This window comes from Balaenoptera physalus (genome assembly GCF_965194825.1).
Source record: "Balaenoptera physalus genome assembly, chromosome: 6".
In the NCBI taxonomy this organism is placed as follows: Eukaryota; Metazoa; Chordata; class Mammalia; order Artiodactyla; family Balaenopteridae; genus Balaenoptera; species Balaenoptera physalus.
In genome coordinates this window covers 6,924,364-6,947,304 of record NC_138885.1, presented here as the reverse complement: position 1 = coordinate 6,947,304, position 22,941 = coordinate 6,924,364, and the positions used below count along the sequence as shown (strand labels likewise).

The 22,941-nt window shown below is 38.2% G+C and overlaps 1 protein-coding gene and 1 long non-coding RNA gene across 2 annotated transcripts in view; both read left to right on the top strand.

Annotated features, from left to right (window-relative positions):
* The window catches only part of LOC309662707, a 228,288-nt gene that overhangs the window by 162,345 nt on the left and 43,002 nt on the right, over positions 1–22,941 (top strand). The gene's annotated exons all lie outside the window — the stretch shown is intronic.
* The window catches only part of UGGT1 (UDP-glucose glycoprotein glucosyltransferase 1), a 116,131-nt gene that overhangs the window by 66,545 nt on the left and 26,645 nt on the right, over positions 1–22,941 (top strand). The window contains exons 19-27 of the mRNA XM_082465748.1: positions 5,924–6,044; positions 9,359–9,457; positions 10,392–10,415; positions 10,928–11,022; positions 12,941–13,147; positions 14,006–14,137; positions 14,925–15,055; positions 17,853–17,948; positions 21,982–22,084. Of these exons, the coding sequence (XP_082321874.1) occupies positions 5,924–6,044; positions 9,359–9,457; positions 10,392–10,415; positions 10,928–11,022; positions 12,941–13,147; positions 14,006–14,137; positions 14,925–15,055; positions 17,853–17,948; positions 21,982–22,084 (1,008 nt within the window). The remainder of the gene's footprint in view (positions 1–5,923; positions 6,045–9,358; positions 9,458–10,391; positions 10,416–10,927; positions 11,023–12,940; positions 13,148–14,005; positions 14,138–14,924; positions 15,056–17,852; positions 17,949–21,981; positions 22,085–22,941) is intronic.

Here is a 22,941-nt window from a genome sequence, read left to right as displayed (position 1 = left end):
TTACGATCAACTGGCTACAAATGCTGGCGTTCCCTCAGTTTTGATAATTTGCTAGAATGGCTTGCAGAACTCAGGACAGTGCTATCTTTACAATTAGCATCGTTATAGTAATAGAATATGTATCAGAACCAGCCAAAGAGTAAGGTGCACACAGCAAAGCTTGGGAAGGTTCCAGATGTAAGCTGTGTCTTTTCCCCATGAAGTCAGGATATATTATCCTCCCAGCTCACTGATGTGTGATAACATGTGGCGTGTTGCCAACCAGGGAAGTTCAGCCAAGTTTTGGTGTCCAGAGTTTTTATTGGGGCTTCATTGCATAGCCACTATATCTATATCTATATCTATATATATATATACATATAATTTTTAAAACAATTTTTGGCTGCATTGGTCTTCGTTGCTGTGCACGGGCTTTCTCTAGTTGCAGTGAGCAGGGGCTACTCTTTGTTGCGGTGCGCGGGCTTCTCATTGCGGTGGCTTCTCTCGTTGTGGAGCATGGGCTCTAGGTGCACAGGCTTCAGTAGTTGCAGCATGTGGGCTCAGTAGTTGTGGCTCGTGGGCTCTAGAGCGCAGGCTCAGTAGCTGTGGTGCAAGGGCTTAGCTGCTCCGCGGCACTTGGGATCTTCCCGGTCCAGGGCTCAAACCCATGTCCCCTGCATTGGCAGGTGGATTCTTTTTTTTTTTTCTCTTGGCTGCATTGGGTCTTCGTTGCTGCGCGCAGGCTTTCTCTAGTTGTGGCAAGTGGGGGCTACTCTTTGTCGCGGTGCACGGTCTTCTCATTTCAGTGGCTTCTCTTGTTGTGGAACACGGGCTCTAGGCGAGTGGGCTTTAGTAGTTGTGGCACACGAGCTCAGTAGTTGTGGTGCACGGGCTTAGTTGCTCTGCGGCATGTGGGATCTTCCCGGACCAGGGATTGAACCCGTGTCCCCTGCATTGGCAGGTGGATTCTTAACCACTGCGCCACCAGGGAAGTCCCTGGCAGGCGGATTCTTAACCACTGAGCCACCAGGGAAGTCCCTGCATAGCCACTGTTGATTGAATCGTTGGGCATGTGACTAAACTCAGTCTCTAGCCCCCCTCCTATTTCTGCAGGTCATGCTGCTCAAAACACCAATCCTCTAAACACATGATTTGTCTTTCTGGCCTAGGCAGCCTGCATTCTGAGTCATCTTGTTAGCATAAACTACCTGAGGGCCCACCACCACAATCACCTCTTTAGTATAAACTATCAGGTGTGGTCTGAGGGGCCCTGCATAAATAACAAAGACACCACTCCTATCATTCAGGAAATTTCAGGATTAAGAGGTTACCTTCCAGGAACCAGGGAGCTAGCCAAATTCTTTATTACACACTGTCCTTTCTTTCCCTCTCCTCCTTCTTGATGTATACATATATTGATACTGTTTACTGTCCCACAGGTTTCTTTTTTTCTGTTCCTTACACTGGGTAATCTCAGTTGGTGTATCTTAAAGTTCACTGATTCTTTTTACTGTCAGCTGAAATATTCTGCCGAGTCCTTCTAGTGAATATTTCATTTCAGTTTTTATATTTTTTAACTCCAGTTTTTCTATTTGGTTCTTTTCCATAATTTTTCTTTTTATTGATATTGTCTATTTGGTGAGACATGAGTCTCAAACTTACCTTTAGTTTGCTAGATAGAATTTCCTTTAGTTCTTTGCATATATTTAAATAGCTGATTTTAAAACTTTGTGTATTAAGTCCAATGCTTGGACTGCCTCAGGAACAGTATGTACTAAACTGCTGCTTTTCCTGATTATGGGTCACACTTTTGTTTCTTTGCATGTCTTTAAAATTTGTTGATAACTGGACGTTTTAATTAATGTAATGTGGCACCTTCATAAATCAGGGTCTTTGCCCTACCAAGGTTTGTTGTTGCAGCTGTTGTTTGTTTAGTGAGTTTACTGTATTGATTCTTTGAAGTCTGTGTTCTTTATTGCATGTAGCCTCTTAAGTCTCTGTTAGCTTATTGGTCGACTAATGAATAAACAGAGATTTTCTTAAATGCATGAATCCAAGAAAGTGTCCCAGTTTTTCCCAAGTGTGTCTGTGTACATGCTGGAGTATGCCTTCGGCGCTCAGCCAAGCAGTTACAACTCTGCCTTAGCCTCTTCAGTTCTTGCTTGCTCGAGTGTCAAGGTTAGTTAGAGCCAAGAGTTTAGGGCCTTCAAAGATTTTTCCTGGGCGTGTACACACCCCTGGCCACCATGCACGTGGCCTTTTAGGTTCCAAGGAATATGAGAACTTTTCAAAATCCCTCATAGACATCTCATTCCCTAGCTTTTTCTTCTGCTCTTTTTGGCCAGCTTTATGTTAACCCAACTGCTGTCACCAAACAACTGAGACATTAAACAGTTACTCCTGATTGTTTTTGACAAACACCTCCAGGAAAAAGGCACTTGGCACTGATTCTGCTCAATAAAAGAGAATGCCTGGGGACTTTCCTAGTCTGCTGGTTTTCACCTTTATTGCAGGGCTGTTGGTTTTCAAGGCTCCTGCATAGCTGGGGACAAGTAGATAGTGATAGGGCAAGTTAAAATGTCATAAAGGTAACTTTTCCTACTGCGATTCCACTATTCTACTTTCTGTGTCTATGCGTTTGCCTATTCCAGGTATTTCATATAAGTGGCGTCATACAGTGTTTGTCACTTTTGTGTTTTGCTTATTTTAAGGTTCATACATGTTGCAGCATGTATCAGAATTTCCTTCCTGTTAAGATTAAATGATGTATATACCACATTTGGTTTATTCATTCAAATGTTGATGGACATTTGGGTTGTTTCCCCCTTTTGGCTATTTTGAATAATGCTGCTGTGAACATTGGTGTACAATTATCTGCTCAAGTCCTTGCTTTCAGTTCTTTTTGATATATACCTAGAAGTGGAATTGTTGGATCATACAGTAAGTCTGTGTTTAACATTTTGAGGAACCACCAAAGTTTTCCATAGCCCATCCTCACCAACACCTCTTAGTTTCTGTCATTTTGATTATAGCCATTCTGGTTGGTGTGAAGTGGTATCCCATTATGGTTTTGATTTGCAATTCCCTAAGGACTAATGAGATGGAACGAACATCTTTTCAGGTGCTTATTAGCCATTTGTATATCTTCTTTGGAGAAATGTCTGTTTGGGTCCTTTGCCCATTTTCAAAATGGGTTTTTTTTTAATTGATGTTGAAGTGTAGGAGTTCTTTATATCTTTTGGATATTTATCCCTTATCAGACATATGATTTGCAAATATTTTCTTCCATTCTGTCAGTTCTCTTTTCACCTTCTTGATGGTGTCCTTTGATTCACGAAAGTTTCTACAAGTAACGTCCAACATTAGAGGATGAAATAAATGTTACTGTTCATTTGTAAAAAGGAATATTATGCAGCATTCTAAAAGTATTGAGATAGAGTTATTATGTTCAGAAATGCAGAGCTAAGGTATATTCAATTAGAAACGTAGGCTGAAAAATGCACATGTACCTATGTATAAATCAATATGGGACTTACCTGGCGGTCCAGTGGATAAGACTCTGAGCTTCCACTGCAGGGGGCGTGGGTTCAATCCTTGGTCGGGGAACTAAGATCCCGCATGCTGTGTGGCATGGCCAAAAAATTAAAAAAAAATAAAATCAATATACATGGAGACCACAGAAATATTCCTCTAGAGATTGGAATGAGGGGAAGAACTCTCATTTTTACTTTATACAATTTAATATCCAAAGTTTAGTATTTTCTAAATATGTGTAGAAGCACAAATAACTTTTGTCATAATATTTTAAATATTAATATTAAAGTATTAAAATTAGTTCTTGATGAAGTCCTATTTACCTCTTTTTTCTTTTTGTTGCCTGTGATTTTGGTGTCATATCAGAAAAATCATAGTCAAATTCAGTGTCATGAAGATTTTCCCTAATGTTTTCTTCTAAAAGTTTCATAGTTTAGCTCTTATGTTGATGTTTTTGATATATTTTGAGTTAGTTTTTGTGTGTGCTGTGAGGTAATGGGCTCACTTTATTCTTTTGCATGTGGATGTCCAATTTTCCTAGCATCATTTGTTAAAAAGAAAAACAAGCAGTATTTTTGAAAGAAGCTATTTCTTGTGCTGACTGTTAATGCATTTATACACACACAAAAAAATGTTGGCCAGATTCGGTTGCATGTCTCTTCATGAATAAGAATAGGTCCCAGTAGTTTTGTTAAGGAATTTGTTCTTCATGGAGCTCCAGGAATGAAACATGAAATGAATGGGTTTGGCTAGGTAAGAATTTAAATATTATGACAAAAGTTATATGTGCACACATATTTAGAAAATACTAAATTTGGGAAATACTAAATTGTATAACGTAAAAATGAAAGTTTTTACCCTCATCCCTAGAGAAATATTTCTGTGTGTCTCTATGTATATTGATTTATATATATGTATATGTGCATTTTTCAGCTTTTTAGCTTACTTTTCTAATTGAATATATCTTAACACTGCATTTCTGAACATAACAACTCTGTCTTAAAACTTTTAGATTGCTGCTATTCCTTTTTAAGAATGAACAATCATTTATTTTATCCCTTAATGTTGGACGTTGCTTGTAGATGTACACTTTTATAAATAATGCTCAGTGAATCTTCTAATATGTATATCTTTGTACTTTATAATTTTTTGAGAAATACCAATTATTGGAATTGTGTCAAAGGGTAATAATGTACATTTTAAATTTTGCACTAAATTCACTATATATAAAAGCATATGATATGCAGATAGTGTGAGATTCAAAATGTGTATAGAGGTATAAATGAAGAGAAACTGTCACTTATTCATTCCTGTTCCCCTGCCATTCATCTTTTCTTTCTGCAAACAACCACTGTGTGTACGTGTGTATGTGTGTGTAGGTGAGCTGCATTAAAAGGTATGTACATGTAAAATTTTGATAGATTTGCCAGATTGCCTCCTTGAGTTAGGCTTTTTATTGGAATCAGTTCAGGTTTATGATAGAGACCAAAGTTTTATACATGAGCTACATCTATAACAAGTCATCGATTACCTTTGTAAGTCTTTTGAATTATGTGGTTGGTGCATATGCTCATTATTGGCTTATAGTTTGAGAATTTGTGAGTTATTGCTCTTGAGATAAGTAGCCACAGAAGATGCCTGAGTGGAATTTTTAAGACTTGATTGTGTATATTTGATTCACATCTATTCCCCCTGAAAATTATGTTGAAATATGGTTTTGTATGAAATATATTAAGTGTGAAAAACTTGCAAGTTTCCACAGCCATTTACATTAGATCACCCTCATGCAGTACAAGTATTTCTATAATATGAGAAATATAAAGGGAAGAATTAATGATTCTTTAATTAATTCTTTAATTAATGATTTCTTCTCCCCCAGTGTAATTGTGACTCTGGAAATGTAGGATTACTTGGATGCCTGAGATTGAAAAAGGGGTGATTTTTTTTTTTTTTTTTTTTTTTACAAAGTATATTAACTGCCTGAGAGAAGTAATTTGGCTTTCTTCTTTAGAGAGAAGCTAACTGTGAGTAGATCTCAGGATGGATTTTTGCTTGTATTAACTCTTCAACTAATTTCTAGAGCTTGCTTGTTTCTGTGGTGAGATCAAATAAACATGGGTTTGCATTTCATATTCACTTCTCATTAGCTCTGTGACTTTGAGTAAGTTATTTAACCTTTCTATACCACATCTTCCTCACATTGTTGAACGGATTAGAGATACCGTACATAAAGTGCCTTGCTTGGCAATGACAGGAACCTATAACGTGGTAACTTATTTTTAGCTGTTACCAGTACATAAGAAGATACTATAAAGTTAATGATTTTTTAGGTCCTAATAAATTATTATTGATCATATTTGTTTAATGTGCATCTCACCCACACCCTGTTTTCTTTTTTTTTTTCCTCTAGGGTGAACTGTCCCATGATCAAGATGTGGTAGAATATATCATGAATCAGCCAAATGTTGTTCCACGAATCAACTCTAGGATTTTGACAGCTGAGCGAGAATACCTGGATTTAACAGCAACCAGTAAGGAGTATTTCAGGAACAATTTTGGGCCTTTTTGATTTGTCTTTCAGAATCTTTGCATTTATTGGATTGTAATGTTCAGAATTTCTGATAACCCAAGATTGTGACACAGTTTCATTCACCTTGAGTTCATTATATGAGCTTCTAAATTCACAAGTTTCCTCCAAAAGGAGAGAAATTCTTCCTGGATAAATCTTTGTAAACTTTGAAAGATATTCAGTGCCTTTTAAATGCCAACTAAACGTAGGCATTAGATGGTAAGAGTGGACCTAGATTGTTGACTTTCTTACAGTCCTAAAGCTCTTAAGCAGCTATCTTCTTCCTCATTATGCAGTCAGTCAGTGATAATGTCGACAAATATCTCAGGTAGTATACTCTGAGAACTTAAGAATGCCTTTTTAACAAATAAAGCTTCATTGAGAAATAGTGTACCTCAGCGGTCCTCAACCTTTTTGGCACCAGGGACCAGTTTCGTGGAAGACAATTTTTCCATGGACTGGGTTTGGGGAGGGGGAGTGGTTTCGGGATGATTCAGGTGCATTACATTTATTATGCACTTTATTTCTATTATTATTACATTGTAATATATAATGAAATAATTATACAACTCACCATAATGCAGAATCAGTGGGAGCCCTGAGCTTGGGGCTCAGGTGTGGGTTGGGCTACGCACAGACTAAAATAAGTGTTGGATTCTGACTTAAAGCCTGCCACCAGATGCAGCTGTACAGTTGAAGTACATCAACTCACTTGCCACTATAAAGCCTGCCACCAGATGCAGCTTAATTGTCACTTGCCACTCACTGATAGGGTTTCGATATGAGTCTGCAAGCAGTTGATTTATTATGGTCTCCATGCAAGTCACACCTCTCTGCTGATGAGAATCTGTATTTGCAGCCGCTCCCCAGTGCTGGCATCACCGCCTCAGCTCCACCTCAGGTTATCAGGCATTAGTTTCTCATGAGGAGCGTGCAACCTAGATCCCTCGCATGCGACCTAGATCCCTCACATGCGCAGTTCACAGTAGGGTTTGTGCTCCCATGAGAATCTGATGCCACCACTGATCTGACAGGAGGCGGAACTCAGGCGGTAATGTGAGCGATGGGGAGCGGCTGTAAATACAGATGAAGCTTCGCTCACTCACCCGCCGCTCACCTCCTGTTGTGCGGCCCGGTTCCTAACAGGTCACGGACCGGTACCGGCCCATGGCCCGGGGATTGGCGACCCCTGGTGTACCTGCCATAAAACTCAACCTTTCAAAGTGCACAGTTGTAAAGTGCACAGTTTTTAGTATGCTTGCAGAGTTGGGTGAGCATCACACTAACTTTAGAACATTATCACCCTCCCCAAAAGAAATGATGTAGTCACTCTCCATTTCCCCCTTCTCCTGTCCTTCAGCAGCCACTAATTAAGTTTCTGTTTCTATGGATTTTTCTGTTCTGGATATTTCATATAATTGGAAGTTTTTTGTGACTGGCTTCTTTCACTTAGCATAAAGTTTTTAAGGTTCATCCATGTCGTAGCCTGTCTCAGAACTTCATTCCTTTTTTTTTTTTTTCAGGTAATAAATATCATAAATCACAAACATAAGTATAACTTCATTGTCTGACAGTTCTGGAGGACTTCATTCCTTTTTATGACTGATTCATATTCCATAGTGTAGATAGGCCACACTTTGCTTATCTGTTCCTCAGTTGATGAGTATTTAGGTTGTTTCCACAAGAATACCTTTTTTAAGAGGTTAAGCCCAGGTATAATTTGTTCCTTTTGCTTTCCCTGGAGACTCTTAAGGCCACTTTAACAAACTGCTGGAAATACAGTAGAGTCACCACTTGCTCAGGAAATCTCACTGGGGAAGAAAGGATATGTGTAATGGTGAAGTCAAAACCAAGTGTATTTGTTGTTGTAGTTGAATACAGTGAATGTATAGGTCTGTTTATGGTTGTTACTTTATTGCAACTACCCCTATTCTACTTGAAACTAAATTCCTTTCCTTTCAGGCAGAAGGAAATGTTTAAATAGAGGCAGAGGAAAAATGCACATGTATGCTTATATTTGAAAAAGAAAGTAGTAAGAAAGTGCTTTTTACCAGAAGTATTAGTAGAGCAAGGCAAGCAGTATTATGAATTTTGTCCTGAGTTTTTGTTGTTTCCATCATTTTAAATTAAATTACAAAGAGTTATCTTTGGAGTACTCATGAATAAGGACCATGAAAATAGTTGTGTTTGGGGGTATCGTTCTCCACTGAGTGTTACAGCCCTCAGCTGTGAAGCGATGCTAGTCCGCAGTGGCAAGGATGCAGTTTGCTTGGTGAGCATTTTGGAGCCCCCAGTGAAAGAGCAGCTGGCATCCTCCTCACCCAGTTGTCATAGCTCCATCATCGACGCTGCTCTTGGCCTTTGCTGTCCGGCGACTCAGTTTTAAGGCCATGGTGCTTCCTCCCCTCTGCTACATGAAGTCATGGGCGGTGTCTGTCTTACTTACCATTGCTTACCTTTGCCTAGACTATTGACTGAACAGATAGTAGGCCCTTGGTGTGCTTTGTTGAATGAAAGGATAGATGGGTGAGTGGGTGGACACTTGGAGGACATTGCAAGAAACGGGGCATTTGTATTGGGGAGTAAATAATGCAAAGGCCTGGGAAGATTGCTGGAGATGGAGAAGGGGTTTATGATACAAGGCTGGAGACCAGTTTGTAGGTAGGAAGAAATTACAAAGTATTGAGAGAAAGGGAATGACTTGATGGAACTGGAATTTTAGCAAGAGTTATCTGAGGGGGAAATGATTAATAAGAGCATTGCCCATAGGCACTAATCGGAAAAGATACATATCTGAAAATGACCTTTTGTTTCTGTTAAGGTTAAAAATGTTACTTTGATAGATGTGAAATAACTAAAACAAGAGTTTTTTAAAATATTTTCTCTCCCATTCATCCCCTCTTACCCCCAAATAGGATAGGGAAGAGTTTACTATGGGGATGGACTATGGAAAGGAGAGATGAAGTTAAGGGGGTCTCTTTAAAAGATCATCCTGTAGGTATAAAGTGAAAAGAGTGGGAATAGAATAAATTTAAACCATCAAACTGACAAACACATATCTGAGAGTTATGTGTGAGATGTACATTTTCTATTTGTGTCTTAAAATGTGATTAATGGGGTGGGTCATGTTGTGAACTTGTTCAATAAACGTGAAACAATGTATTTCACTCATGCATTTTATTAAAATGTATATTATGGTCAAATGAGATTATCAATTGAATATTTACATTAGATTGAATTTAGGCATACTAATTATAAATCTAATTTTTCTTTCAGATAACTTTTTTGTGGATGATTATGCTAGATTTACCATCTTGGATTCCCAAGGCAGGACTGCCGCTATAGCCAATAGTATGAATTATCTGACCAAGAAAGGTAATACATTTTAGGCTTACCTTGGATTCAACTTGTTTTTCCTTTTTTTTAGTATTTACAAAAACCTTAATTTTTAGTGTCTGTTGGGAAAGAGATTCCATAATTTCTTTTATTATTTTGTATAATTACTTGAGTCTAGAAAATATCTGTTTAAAATTTAATTTTTTATATATATTTGAAAATTCAGATGTTGTCTTTATAAATTTTATATTAGACATTAAAGGTAAAAGGAAAAATGTTTTCATGGTTCAAAATAGAAAAAGAATTATGATGTAAAAATGGGTTAATGGATTGAAAATTGGTTTGACTTGTCTCTTCAATGACAGTATTGGGTTAAATGTTTTTAGGATTTGTAAGATCAAATTTCTTGGTACAAGAAATCCTTGTGCATGTTTTTAAACTGATTTTGATGCAGACTTATTTATTCAGATTAAAATTGTGTAAAATGCAATCCTCTTAATGGCAGACGGGTGCTTTTTCCCTCTGGTCACACTTATTACCCTTTCAGAGCACTGACTGTCATGTAAGGCAGCTATTTTTTTTTTTTTTTGGCTGCGCCGTGTGGCATGTGGCATCTTAGTTCCCTGACCAGGAATCAAACCTGTGTCCCCTGCATTGGGAGCGTGGAGTCTTAACCACTGGACCGCCAGGGAAGTCCCTAAGGCAGCTATTTTTATCCACTGTGGTGTTCTCCCAGAGAGAATTTCTGGTTTCCCAGATGTATATTTAAGTACAGGCAATTGCTCCATTTGTTTCCTGAAAGAAGTTGGTTCTGAGGGGTCCTGGAACAGTGCTGTAACCCTAGTGGGACTAAGGAGCTAAAAGAAGCATAGGTGATGTTGGGCATTATTTAAAATTTGACTCTTACAGTTGGCATTAATTAGAGAAATGACATTTTCTTTTCTTCTACTCTTTTTCCTTTACTTTTGTCCAGGAATGTCCTCCAAGGAAATCTATGGTAACTTTAAATTTCAGAATGTTCTATTCCTTTTGTTAATTAATTATCTTATGTGGTTTCAGGCACCACTGTAATTCAGAATTTATTGACACTTTATTGGGATGTCTCTGTAACCTATGGGTAACAGATAATTTATCAATGCAGATAAATTCTGTGTGTAAATGTTTGCCAAGAATTATATTTCAGAAAGTTAATAAATGAATATGATTAAAGACTATAATATGTTATCCACACGTTCAAAGACTCTTTTTCATTTTACATGCTAACAGATACCCAAATCAAAATAGAATTAATAAGTGCATGTTCTTAGCTTTTAATTAAGCCATGTGGAAGGTTACCCTGCTTTCATTCTAGACCAAAGTTTCAATACTTTTGCTTTGTATCTTTATTAAGCTTGTCATTTTCTTATTTTTTGCATGGTTTTCAGAAATTACTTGGCTTAATAGCAATATTGAAGCATAGGATGTGCTTTTCCCCCTCCCACTCAATATGTTGTTTTTGTTTTTCTATAGATGATTCTTTTATTAGGCCAGTAACTTTTTGGATTGTTGGGGATTTTGATAGCCCTCCTGGAAGGCAATTATTGTATGATGCTATTAAACACCAGGCAAGTATCTACGACTTCATTCTGTATCTTTGTTTGAGGCTGCAGTTATCTTCACGGGCATATGTGTGCTGATAATGTTCTGGTGGGGAGGCTGGATCCTGCTTTTTTGGTGCTTGAGGGAAAGAAGCATTGTTTTTTCAGAGGTCTGGCAGCTAGTGAGAAAACAGAGAAGACTGCAATATTCTGGCTTTATGTAAGGGAATAGATTTTTTTTTTTTGGCTGTGCCGTGCAGCTTGCAGGATCTTAGTTCCCTGACCAGGGATCGAACCCGGGCTCCCTGCAGTGGCAGCACAGAGTCCTAACCACTGGACCGCCAGGGAAGTCCCAGGAATAGATTCTTTTAGAGGAAAAAATAATAAGATCGTCATCATAGACAAGTTTTTATTGTATGACTATTCACGTTCTTGCTGCAGAGATGCTGCAAAGTTTGTGTTGTATATTGTATGGGAGAGACAGGGTCCTTATATTGAGAGAGGTCCAGCTATGGGAGAAATACTACGGAGGCACATTAGCACGTGTATAATAGAAGTAGGTGTAGGCATGCAGAGGGATGCACATACGGGTGGTCTGAAAGCTGTGCAGCATATAAACCGTAGAAGTGGAGTGAATGGGCAGTGGTGAACGGCTGAAAAATAACCAACCCTTCTAGAGATTGGCATTGTCAGAGAGAGAGATGTTACCTTTCCTTTTCCTGAGCGGTTTCAGACTGGGTCTTCATCCAAGTTTCACACCCCTCCCGTGTCCCCTTGCCACTCTGCGTCCCACGGAGGCTTACTGAAATATCCAGGTGATTTCAGCTTCACTGAGTGCCTTTATTGTCGAAGGGAACAGACTAGATGGTGCGGTCAGTTGTGTCAGGAGTAGTCCAGGTGAAGGACGATGTACGTATAACGCACTCTAACTCAAATCGACAGATGCTCAAGTGGTGAAAAGTGGGAGAACAGGGAGGGAGTAATTGAAGTAAAATATAGGTTCAAAAGACATGCACAAATCAATAGGATGTAGTGTCACAGAGTGAACACACCCATATGACCACCACACAGGTACAGAAACAGAATTACTGAAGTCCTGAAAGCACGCCCCTGCCTGTGGCCGCATCACTAGCCCTCCCCTGTCCCTCTTCTCACATCCGAGGTTTGCCTGCTTTTTACTTTAGTTAAATGGACTCTTATAATACGTATTTGTTTGTGTTTGGTTTTTTTACTCAACATTTTGGAGATTTACCCCTGATATTACAGGTAGTGGTAGTTAGTTCTTTTTCATTGTGCAGTATTGTATCATATGGCTGTACCACAATGTTTTGTTTGTTTAGTCTGTTTGATGGACAATTGGGTTGTTTCTAGATTGGGGCTAGAAGAATGCTGCAGTGAATACTCTTGTACATGTTTTTAGATACACATGAATATGAATTTCTGTTGCTTATGGCCTTTTTTTGGTTTTGTGGGCCCCAGATAACTTCTCCCACATGGATTCTTGACTTTTGACCCAAGGAGAGATTAATTTTTACTAGAAATCTGGAAAGGCCATGTGAATGAAGGGTCTGAGCAGAGCCCTTCAAGAGGGTTGGGACTTAAGGAAATGAAGATGGGTGTATCTGGGGTTCACATACCAATGTGAGGCATAACATGCATTAGAAGAACGCAAAATGTGTTGGGGAAATACAGGACTCTGACGGTCTGTAATGTATGCTGTATTTACAGGGATGGTAAGAAATGAAGTTGGAAAGGTTGGCTGGGGGCCAATTCATGTGGGGGTTTGAATACCTGATTATAGCATTTTAATTTTACTCTGTATGCAGAGGAGAACTACCAAAGACTTAAGTGTTATTTGCTACTTATGGGATATGACTGATGTTAATGCTGCTTTTTAAATTCAAGACATCTACCATATAACTCTTATTTCCCTTTTTGTAAATAGAAATCCAGTAACAATGTTAGAGTAAGCATGATCAATAATCCTAGTGAAGATATAAGTTATGAGAAAACTCAGGTCTCCAGAGCAATCTGGGCAGCTCTCCAAACACAGACCTCCAACTCTGCTAAGAACTTCATTACAAAAATGGCCAAGGAGGAGACTGCAGAGGCCCTGGCTGCAGGAGCTGACATTGGGGAGTTCTCCGTTGGGGTAAGTCTGTGTGTGGCATGAGGCTGCCTTGTATTGTCATTTCAGAAGTTCATTCCCATGGGCTGATGTGTCCTGTTTCTGTTGATGATCAGGATTTGTGATTGTAGTTCTGAGCTCAGATGACTTTTTTTTTTTTTTAATTGGAATAGGTAGCATTTTTTTTTCCAAAAAAAATTTTTTTTAATTTTTTAAATTAAAAAAAAATTTTTTAAATTCTTGGTCTTACCAAGAAATAACAATTCTGCCATATTCCCTTTATTACTTTTAAGCTTGCTAGGCTTCAAGATGTGCATGATATAAGCTTATATATGTTTTAAGCACAAAGCCATTGGTTCTGTAAGTTTTTTAAAGACAGATAATATTTGATTTGTTTGTAGAACAAAGAAAAATATTTGTTTATAGAGATTTAAGCTACTTAATGAGATAGAGGCTTATGTGTTCTTGATGTATTTCCAATATAAGCCCATTTTATTAATTTATGTTACATACTTTTGACTGTTTTGTAGTTTTAAGATTTCTTATAAAATGATGAATGTACTTGATATTTCAGTTAGAAAAAAGACTCTTACTTGAAATTAGCAAGATTTTAAAATGCAGAATAAAGGTATCATGAATTATAGTTTGCCAATTGAACAATTACATAAAGGAACAGGAAAAGGAAATAAGCATTACTTGATAAGTGGGAGGTTGGGAAAAAATGGGAGGGAGAGTGGGGAACGGAGACATCGTAGTGTTAATTACTAAAATTAGTCACTACATTCCACTAAAAGAGCATTTTATGATTTATTCGTATGATTATTCATTTTTATGGTTTTCTTAATAACAATTACTTTTCCTTAATAACAATTACTTTCCTAGGGCATGGATTTCAGTCTTTTTAAAGAGGTCTTTGAGTCTTCCAAAATGGATTTCATTTTGTCTCATGCCATGTACTGCAGGGATGTTCTGAAGCTGAAGAAGGGACAGAGGGCAGTGATCAGCAATGGAAGGGTGAGAGCTTTGTCCTGAGACAAGGTTGACTTCAAATTAGATCAGTGAACAGTCTTGGCCGCATTCTCCTCTGAAGCTAGTAAGCTCTTCAAGCAGAGCCACTTTTTCCCAAGGTGATTAGGGCTTGTGCAGCGCTGATGATCATTTCTGCTCCCTTGTTTTAAAGGAAGTTTGCTCATTTTGACAGAAACGTCCTTATGTGAAACCTTCCTCCTGTTTAATTTTGTCCTGCCATTGTGTAAGGCGGTGAGAGTGTGGTGGTTCTCAGAACCCAAATCCATAAGACCTGTGATTCATAAAGTATTCTTCCCATGTGGGGACCATGTTTATGGTTTGTGCAGTCTATATGAACTTAATTGGTTTATGCTTAGACTATTTCATAAATATCTGCAGCCACGGAAATGAGACTATGGCGGACATACCAACCTTTAAACTCTTAGACCTTAGGGTGAAATCTCTGATGTCTACCACTACATTTCTATCTTGGCTTTCTTATTTCTATTTGGTGAGAATTAATGAAAATGATACTGCTATTTTATTTCAGAGTTTGCTTACTGTAAAAAGAGTATTCAAGTCTACATACACTCTGTGTAGTTGAGGAATTGATAAGTGAATAACTGTATGAGTTGATTTGGGTTTTATTTTCACTTTTTTCATTGATTTGACTTAGATGTAAACGTGTTTCGGGTCTGTAAAGTGATTTGGTTTGTAAGGTAGCCTGAGGACAACCAAGGACTTCTCTGCAGCCCACTGATTCCAGCACTGACCACCCTGCTCTTCTTCACAGATCATTGGGCCACTGGAGGACAGTGAACTCTTTAATCAAGATGATTTCCACCTCCTAGAAAATATCATCTTAAAAACTTCAGGACAGAAAATCAAATCTCATATTCAACAGCTTCGGGTAGAAGAAGATGTGTAAGTTGTGCCATAGAAGAAATGAATCAGTTCATGTCACAGGGGCTATATTAATTGGACTTTCCTCATGCTACCTATTCCAAGATGTTTTATCTCCAGCTTTAAAATATAATAATGTTCTTCAAGTGTTTATTTATACTTCTGTTGAAACGAGTTAATTTATTTTGTAGCCAGCTGTTTAAAGAACTGGATTAGTTCTCTCCATTTTGATTCTTTTTTTTTTTAACTTTTGATTGTGGAAAATTTCAAACATATGAAGAAGTAGAGAGGTGATTTTATTTATTTCCTTGGAGTACTTATGTAAAGAAATACTTTCCCTCATTATCTCCTTAATTACCTTTCAGTTTTATTTTGTTCAGGAAAAAAAAAGACAAGTTAAATGTTTCTTTTTCTTTATTTGCTAGTATGGAATAATGAGTTTTTTTTCTTGCATATTCCAAAAGTGATGATGAGTTGGTTATTGTTTGTTCTTTATTGTTATTTTAATTCTTTCAGTGTTATTATTAGCTTTTATATTTTAATGAGTTATTTCTCAATGGAAAAAAATAAATATTTGACTGGTCTGTGTACCTGCTGTGTAACCAAAGCTCATAGTCATATTCACATGGTTTCTGCATTAAATATCAAATGAATGTGTAGCTGGAGGATGTATGGTTATGTTTAGTTTTTGAGGAATCATTATACCTTTTTCCACGGAGGCAGTACCATTTTACTTTCCCATCAGTCATGCATAAGGGTTCTAATTTCTCCACATCCTCACCAAGACTTACTATTTTCTGTTCTTTTGATAATACCCATTCCAATGGGTGTGAAGTGGTATCTCCTTGTGGTTTGATTTGTACTTCCCTGATGATTAGTGATGTTGAGCATCTTTTTGTGTGCTTATTGACCATTTGTATATCTGTGGGAAAACATTATCCAAGTCCGTTGCTCATTTTTAATTATTTATTTTGTTGTTGAGTTGAAGGAGTTCATTTATATTCTGGATATCAATCCTTATAGCTGTATGATATGCAGATATTTTTTCCCACTCCATGGGTTGACTTTTCACTCTCTTGATAGTGTTCTTTGATGCATCGTTTGAGGATATAGAATTTTAAAGTTCTTCTGTTTTATTTCTTCATCTATTTCATACACCATGATGCTGCAGAGTTCAAGATGCGTGTCTTAGTGAAGTGTTGACTTTGATAGCTGCGAAAGTAGTCTCTTTGCCAAGTTTTGTATGATACGGAAAGGAATCTTTTTTCATCTCACCCAAACTGGGGCTACAGATAAAGAGGTTTCCTTCCACCTCATTGGTTGTTGAGTGATGCCCCTTGTTTTAGCCTAGGAAACACTTCCCTGATGCAGACCAGGAGGTACCCCCGATTTGAAGCCACTGTGTCATAGGCATAGGTTTGGTGTGGTGTCCCTTGGACCACTCCCTGTCTCTGTGGAGGCTTTGGGGGGGCCCCTGGGAGTCCTTGTGGACGATATAGTTGCCAGGCTATGCACAGAAGACTTGCCTTTTACCAACCAGAGATGGCTCTGGGTCTGTCCTGGTTGAATTTAGGGAAATAAGGTAGTCATGGGGCTGCCAGAAGATTGATGCTAAAACTGTTCGGGTTCTCAGAGTGACCTTGCTTGCCTCGGGTTTTCGTTAGTGCCAGGGCCACTCCACCTTGGTCGTGCGTGCCAGCCACAGCTTTCACGCGTGACCCAGGCCTGCAGCCGGGAGGCCGTGCTCAGCTGTCCGACGCTGACCTGCGGGCTCTGTGACCATGGTGCCCGTCCCAGTCCGCAGAACCAAGTATCCCTTGACGTATTCTGTGGCAGTGTTGACACCTCACAGGAAGCAAATGGCCTGTTTCATATGTATTCAGAGTTAGTACTGAGATGTACCAAAAGATGTAATTTGATACAGTTGTTTGGTTCGATGAGAGATACGTCAAGCCTATACATAGGCTTGATTCCAGTTCAAATATATTCACGAATATATTCAAATATATTTCAGCATTCTTAGAATTTAGTCCTCAATTCAACAGATTAGAGCATTTTTTCAGTCTCATGATTTAGTTCAAGATCTTCCTTGGTTAGAAATCAAGTTAGGAGGGGCCGGGAAAGCGGAAATGCTTTTCTAAGTTGTTTACCGTGATGTTGATTGTAATAGTGAAAGAGATTATGATGTATCCATAAATATAATATTATGCAGTCATTGAAAATATTGATGTACCCCTATACTTATTATCCAACAAAATGTTTATGATCTATTATTAAATGAAAAATCAGGTTACCAAATAATATAGTACCACTTTTGTGTGTGTAGATATATATATTTTAAAATATGGAAGAATGATAAACTAAAATGTTATCAATACTTATTTCTTGAATTTGCTATTATTGTGTGTATCTCCATTTTCTCCTTATTTTTTTTCCTGAATTTTTTTGGTAAATTATTACTCTAATGATCATAAAAAGTAATAAAGTTATTTAGAAGAGGGTGAGGGAGAGTTATGGGCCAGGCCCTGAGCTAGGTGCTTTATTTTCTCTGTTTCACCAGTGCAGTATTTACAAGAGCCATGCAAAGTAGGCATTATCTCCATTTCACATATGGAAAAATCAGCACCTACCCCAGGGCTATAAAACTTACCAGTGACAAAATCTGTACTTTTTTCTCATGCCAGTTGATACAAAGTTTATATTTTCTTTAGACCAGCTTGTTGGCATTCAGTACTTAGGTTGATTATATTATGTTCAGCAACAATTGGAAAACCTTCAGTAAAAGAGATGCTAAATTTTCACCAACCACGTCTTTCAGGGCGAGTGACTTGGTAATGAAGGTGGATGCTCTCCTGTCAGCTCAACCAAAAGGAGATGCAAGAATCGAGTACCAGTTTTTCGAAGACAGACACAGGTATAGAATCAATGTTGAATTTGTGCGTATTTACCTTTACCTCAGCTCCTTTATTTTTCCATATAAAGTGTGTATATAAGCTCTTACAGGAATGGAACATTTGGCATGTGGTTTTTATATATATTCATATTCGTATATAAAACTCATGTAACAGATTTCAGTTGCATAGAAGTTGACATTTATTTCTAAATAAATCTGAAATAGTTCTGAATATACCCTTTAAGAAAACAGAAAGCATTTAATGAAACCAATCAGTTGTCATTTTCTGATATTAAAGAATAAACAGGTTGTTAGAGCATTTGTCTAATCTTTTATTGAAAACTGTCTTGTTTTCAGTAAAACAAAAATAAGTATAGCATTATAAGGAAGTCCTTGTCTTTTGTTTTCCAGTTTTTTATTTTGAAAAGTTTTCAAACCTAGAGAATAGCTGAAAGTCTGGCTTCACCAGTTGTAGACATTGTGCCACAGTTACCCGTGTGTGTGTATAGTATATGCTTGCATACAGACATACATGCACTCACATTTTTGGGGAACCATTTGAAAGTACGTTGCAGACGTCATTATATATCATGCCTAAATTCTTCGGCATATATCTCCTGAGTACTAGGAGTATCTCCATAGTACTGTTAAGCATACCTCAGCAGTCTAACCTTGATAAAGTAATATTATGTAATACCGGTCCATTTTCAAATTTCTCCGATGCCCAGTAATGACTTTTTACAGCTGTTTGCTTGTTTGGTCCAGATCACACATTGCAGTCAGTTGTTGTGTCTCTAGTCTCTTCTAAGCTAGAACAGTTTTGGGGTTTTATTTTTGTTTTGGGGTTTTTTTTGGTCTTTTATGACATTGACGTTTTTAAGAGTCCAGGCCAGTTGTCTTGTGGAATGTCCCACAGTCTGGGTTGTTCTCTCTTGATTAGATTTAAGGTTAACTTGTCTTGAGGAAGAATGTCTACAGTTGATGTATCCAGGAAGGTGTATATCCTGATTGCACCTTAGGATCACCAGGGAGGCTTTAGATGCAGAAGCCTGCATCCTGCTCCTCTATGATTCTGATTTAATTAGTCTGGAGTAAATTGGACTTTGGTTTAATTGACCTGTGCTTTCTCACAGCCAGTCCTTGTGGGGATAAAATTTGAACTGATGATTCCAGGCTAGAATGGAGATCCTCTCCTTTCTCACTGGCTGTGGCTCCTTGCTAATAATCACCCTGGTTGGATTTTGCCCCCTAGCACCATCCTCTCTTTACTCTGTATGGTTTCAGGAAGTGACATGGTCTGGTTACTACCACAGGAAACATTCCTAATTGACCTGCCGTCTTGTTTGCCTATCATAGCCAAGACCTGAGCAAGACCTCTTCCCTGTTCAGCACATCGTTTTCTCCATGAGTCATATATAATTAAAATGTCCTAATTACAAATTCTATTATGATACAAATTTCAATTAGAGAAGTTATTTTTATTGGGGTCGTGTTAGTTAAATGAGTGTTTGTTATACTTAAGTCAGAAGTTTCTTATTTATGCAAGAAACAAGAAGTCTGAATTACTGGTTATGTATACCCTTTCCCTGAAAGTGTGGTCCATGGAACAGGGCACTGTCTGTGAGCTTGTTGGAAAGGCAGAGTCTCTGGCCGCCGCCCAGACATCCCGAATCAGAATCTTTGTTGTAACAGGATCCCCCAGGTGACTCCTGCGTACCTTAAGATTGGCGAAGCGCTGGGTTCCTTGACATTTGCTCTACTCACCTCTCAAAAATGTGGGTGATTCCCCTAATGTTGCTTCTGTGTCTGTCACTTTCAGCCTTATTCTGGTCTTTTCTCTGATGAATACAGCAAGTGTATTTAAACATCGTGTTGTCAGTTTATATTGTTCTCCATTTCCACGCCAATATTCCTCTTTTCTTGGTGTTTGTCTTGCCCTCTTTTTTGCTGCAGAGATGCGGGGGTGGTTAAAAGACCTTACAGGGTCAGTTTCTGAGGATGTCTGTTGTGGGTCACCTAGAGCACTGGCTCAGGACATGGGTATGCCGTACAGAGCTCTACCCCAAACCAGCCAGGCTTAGGGGCCTGACCCACGCTCTGTGCTCTAGAGGACTGTTTGGGACCCCTCTTCTCGTTTCCTCTGGGAGAGTTTGTATAATGCTGTTCTCTCATGCACTCTTCCTTCTAGATTCTAGAGTACCACAGAGGTCCAAGTTATCTGACGGCAGTGGCTCTTATACTTTGGCTTTTACTTAGAGAGTTTGTTGAAATGCAGATTGCTGGACCTGCCCCCAGAGTTGCTGGTTCAGTAAGTCTGGGTTGGGGCCCGACAGCTTGTTCTTTACAGATTCCTGGGTAGAGCTCATGCTGCTAGTCTGGAGCCACACTTTGAGAACGGCTGTGTTAGAGTGAAACAGATGCATTGGAATCATTATTGGTAGCTGGAATTATTAATACCAAATTGAAAGCATGTGTTGCAGTGCAGTCACAAAGCTATTCTGATGGTTATTTCCGAAACAGTTAAGATTTGAAATAACCTTCATTCCCATTTAAACTGTGTTTACCCAGTTTTATTAGTTATTATGTTCTGTTTTGAACTTTTGTTTTCATCCCATTGGGTAAATGTTTTTGCATAAAAGTGGTGATTAATTTCAAAACCACATTAAAATAGTGTTACAAAGATAAGCGTTGATTAAGCAATTAATGTTTGGGGAAAATTGGATGTATTTTTAAATCCTTTCAAGTTTATTCCTTTTTAAAATGTATCAGAGGCTCCTGCTTCTCTTAAGCCACCTAAGTCAAAGTGGCTTTAGAAGGAGGCCATGTAACTAGAAATTACATGTGGGGAAATGCGTGTTCTCCCCAGAAATCCTAGGAGTTGTCCTTTTTCACTTAACTATGAACAGACAGAAAAATTGTATAACGTAATGCTGACAAGATGTAGTGAAGTTCATTTCTTGGCCTTGTAAAATTGTTTAGTTCTTCAGGAAATGTGGTTGACGAGACATATTAGCCACAAAAATATTTGTGTCATTATGACTCAGTAATCCCATGTCTAGGACTATGTTAATTCTCAAGAAATTTCCAAGTGTGAAGAAAACTGGATGTGAGAAGTTCTTTACAGGTTGAAAGGCATCTAGATGTCCAGCAATATGGACATATATACACTACCAAATGTAAAATAGATAGCTAGTGGGAAGCAGCCGCATAGCACAGGGAGATCAGCTCGGTGCTTTGCGTCCACCTAGAGGGGTGGAATAGGGAGGGTGGGTGGGAGACGCAAGAGGGAGGAGATATGGGGATATATGTATACGTATAGCTGATTCACTTTGGTATACAGCAGAAACTAACACACCATTGTAAAGCAATTATACTCCAATAAAGATGTTAAAAATAAATAAATAAGTAAGTAAGTAAATGTCCAGCAATAAGGAATAGCTTGAGTAAACGACAGCAGGTTCACTTGGTAAATCGAAGATTATTTCTTATTCAGGATATTGATGTATAACAACATGGAAAAATCTTTATAAGAAACTTTTCGGGGAAGGAATGAAATCATTATAAAATTGCTGATATCCTGTAGGTGCATCTCATCTTTACATAGGCATTTAAGAAAGACTATGTAGAAATATGCCACAAAGTGGTTGAGTTGGGATGGTGAGATTTTATGATTATTTATTTCCTTTTTCACTCTTTTGCAAGTTTTTGTAATATTCTTATGTTCCTTTTACTATTTAAAAAAGTCAATTTCTTCTCTCCTCATAACTTTCTTGCCAAGAAATAAAAATTGGCATAATGTAACTGTCAAAAACAAACATCAGAAGCTTTTAGAGGGTTTTTAAACTGTGGTAGAGGTAATCACATAGTTGACCACCATGTAGCCTTGTTGTTTTAGATCTAAAGTTTTTTTGAAATGTTAAGAGGGCTGATTGGTTGTGTTGGATGTGTCAGTCTCCCCACTCCATCCCCCCCCCCCCCCCCCCCCCCCCCGCAAAGAAATCAACTGTTTCCTGTTTGCCTCCAGATTAATGTTTTATCTTTTTGATCTCTGTAGTGCAATTAAACTGAGGCCAAAGGAAGGGGAGACGTACTTTGATGTCGTGGCCGTCGTTGACCCTGTCACCAGAGAAGCGCAGAGACTTGCCCCGTTGCTTTTGGTAGGGACAACTGCAGAGGCAGTTTCCGTCATCTGTGTCACATTGTATTTACCGGAAGTGGTCCCATACCCTGAGATTCTCTGCGAGCATTGTTTTCCCTTAGTTATCTTTAAAGGGCATTGGAAAGTGCTACAGGGCATCTTGGGCAGAGCAGATGTTTTCATAAAGATTAGTAATGGCTCTGAAAACAACTTAATAACCTCTGAAAGTAGGCACAAGTTTGGTTGATTACTTCATGTAATTAAGAAAAAAATTATCTTTATTCAGAGCAAAATGTCTTTGAATTAAATTTATTTTTGCCATACTTTATATTGGCGAAGAGTAAAAAAGGTAAAAGCATTCTGCTTTATCATTTTCCTTTCTTATAACTAGCATTTCTTTTTGTAATGTGTCTTTTTTTTTTGGGCTGCGTCGCACGGCTTGTGGGATCTTAGTTCCCTGACCAGGGATTGCACCCGGGCCCTCGGCAATGAAAGCACCAAGTCCTAACCACTGGACCACCAGGGAATTCCCTGCAGAATGTCTTTTAGATATGTTATAAGATATTTCAATTTAAAAAATTTTAAAAGAACTCTGCCAAAAATATAGTTGCCTCAATTCTTTTTTTGAGTTGTGTTTTATATTTTTTAAGTTTTATTGAAGTATAATTAGTTAACCTTTTTTGTGGGTATTTGTATGTGTTTTTTCCTATGATAGTCTGTAAGCTGCACTGATGAACCTTTGAACTCTTCCTTGTGTAGACAGCTATATCCATTGCCTGTCTTGCTTCCCCACATATGTGGGGAGCAGTTATTTGCAATGACCTATTTCCCATGTTTTTGTCCACGTGATATGTATGTGTGATTTAGATTGTGCAC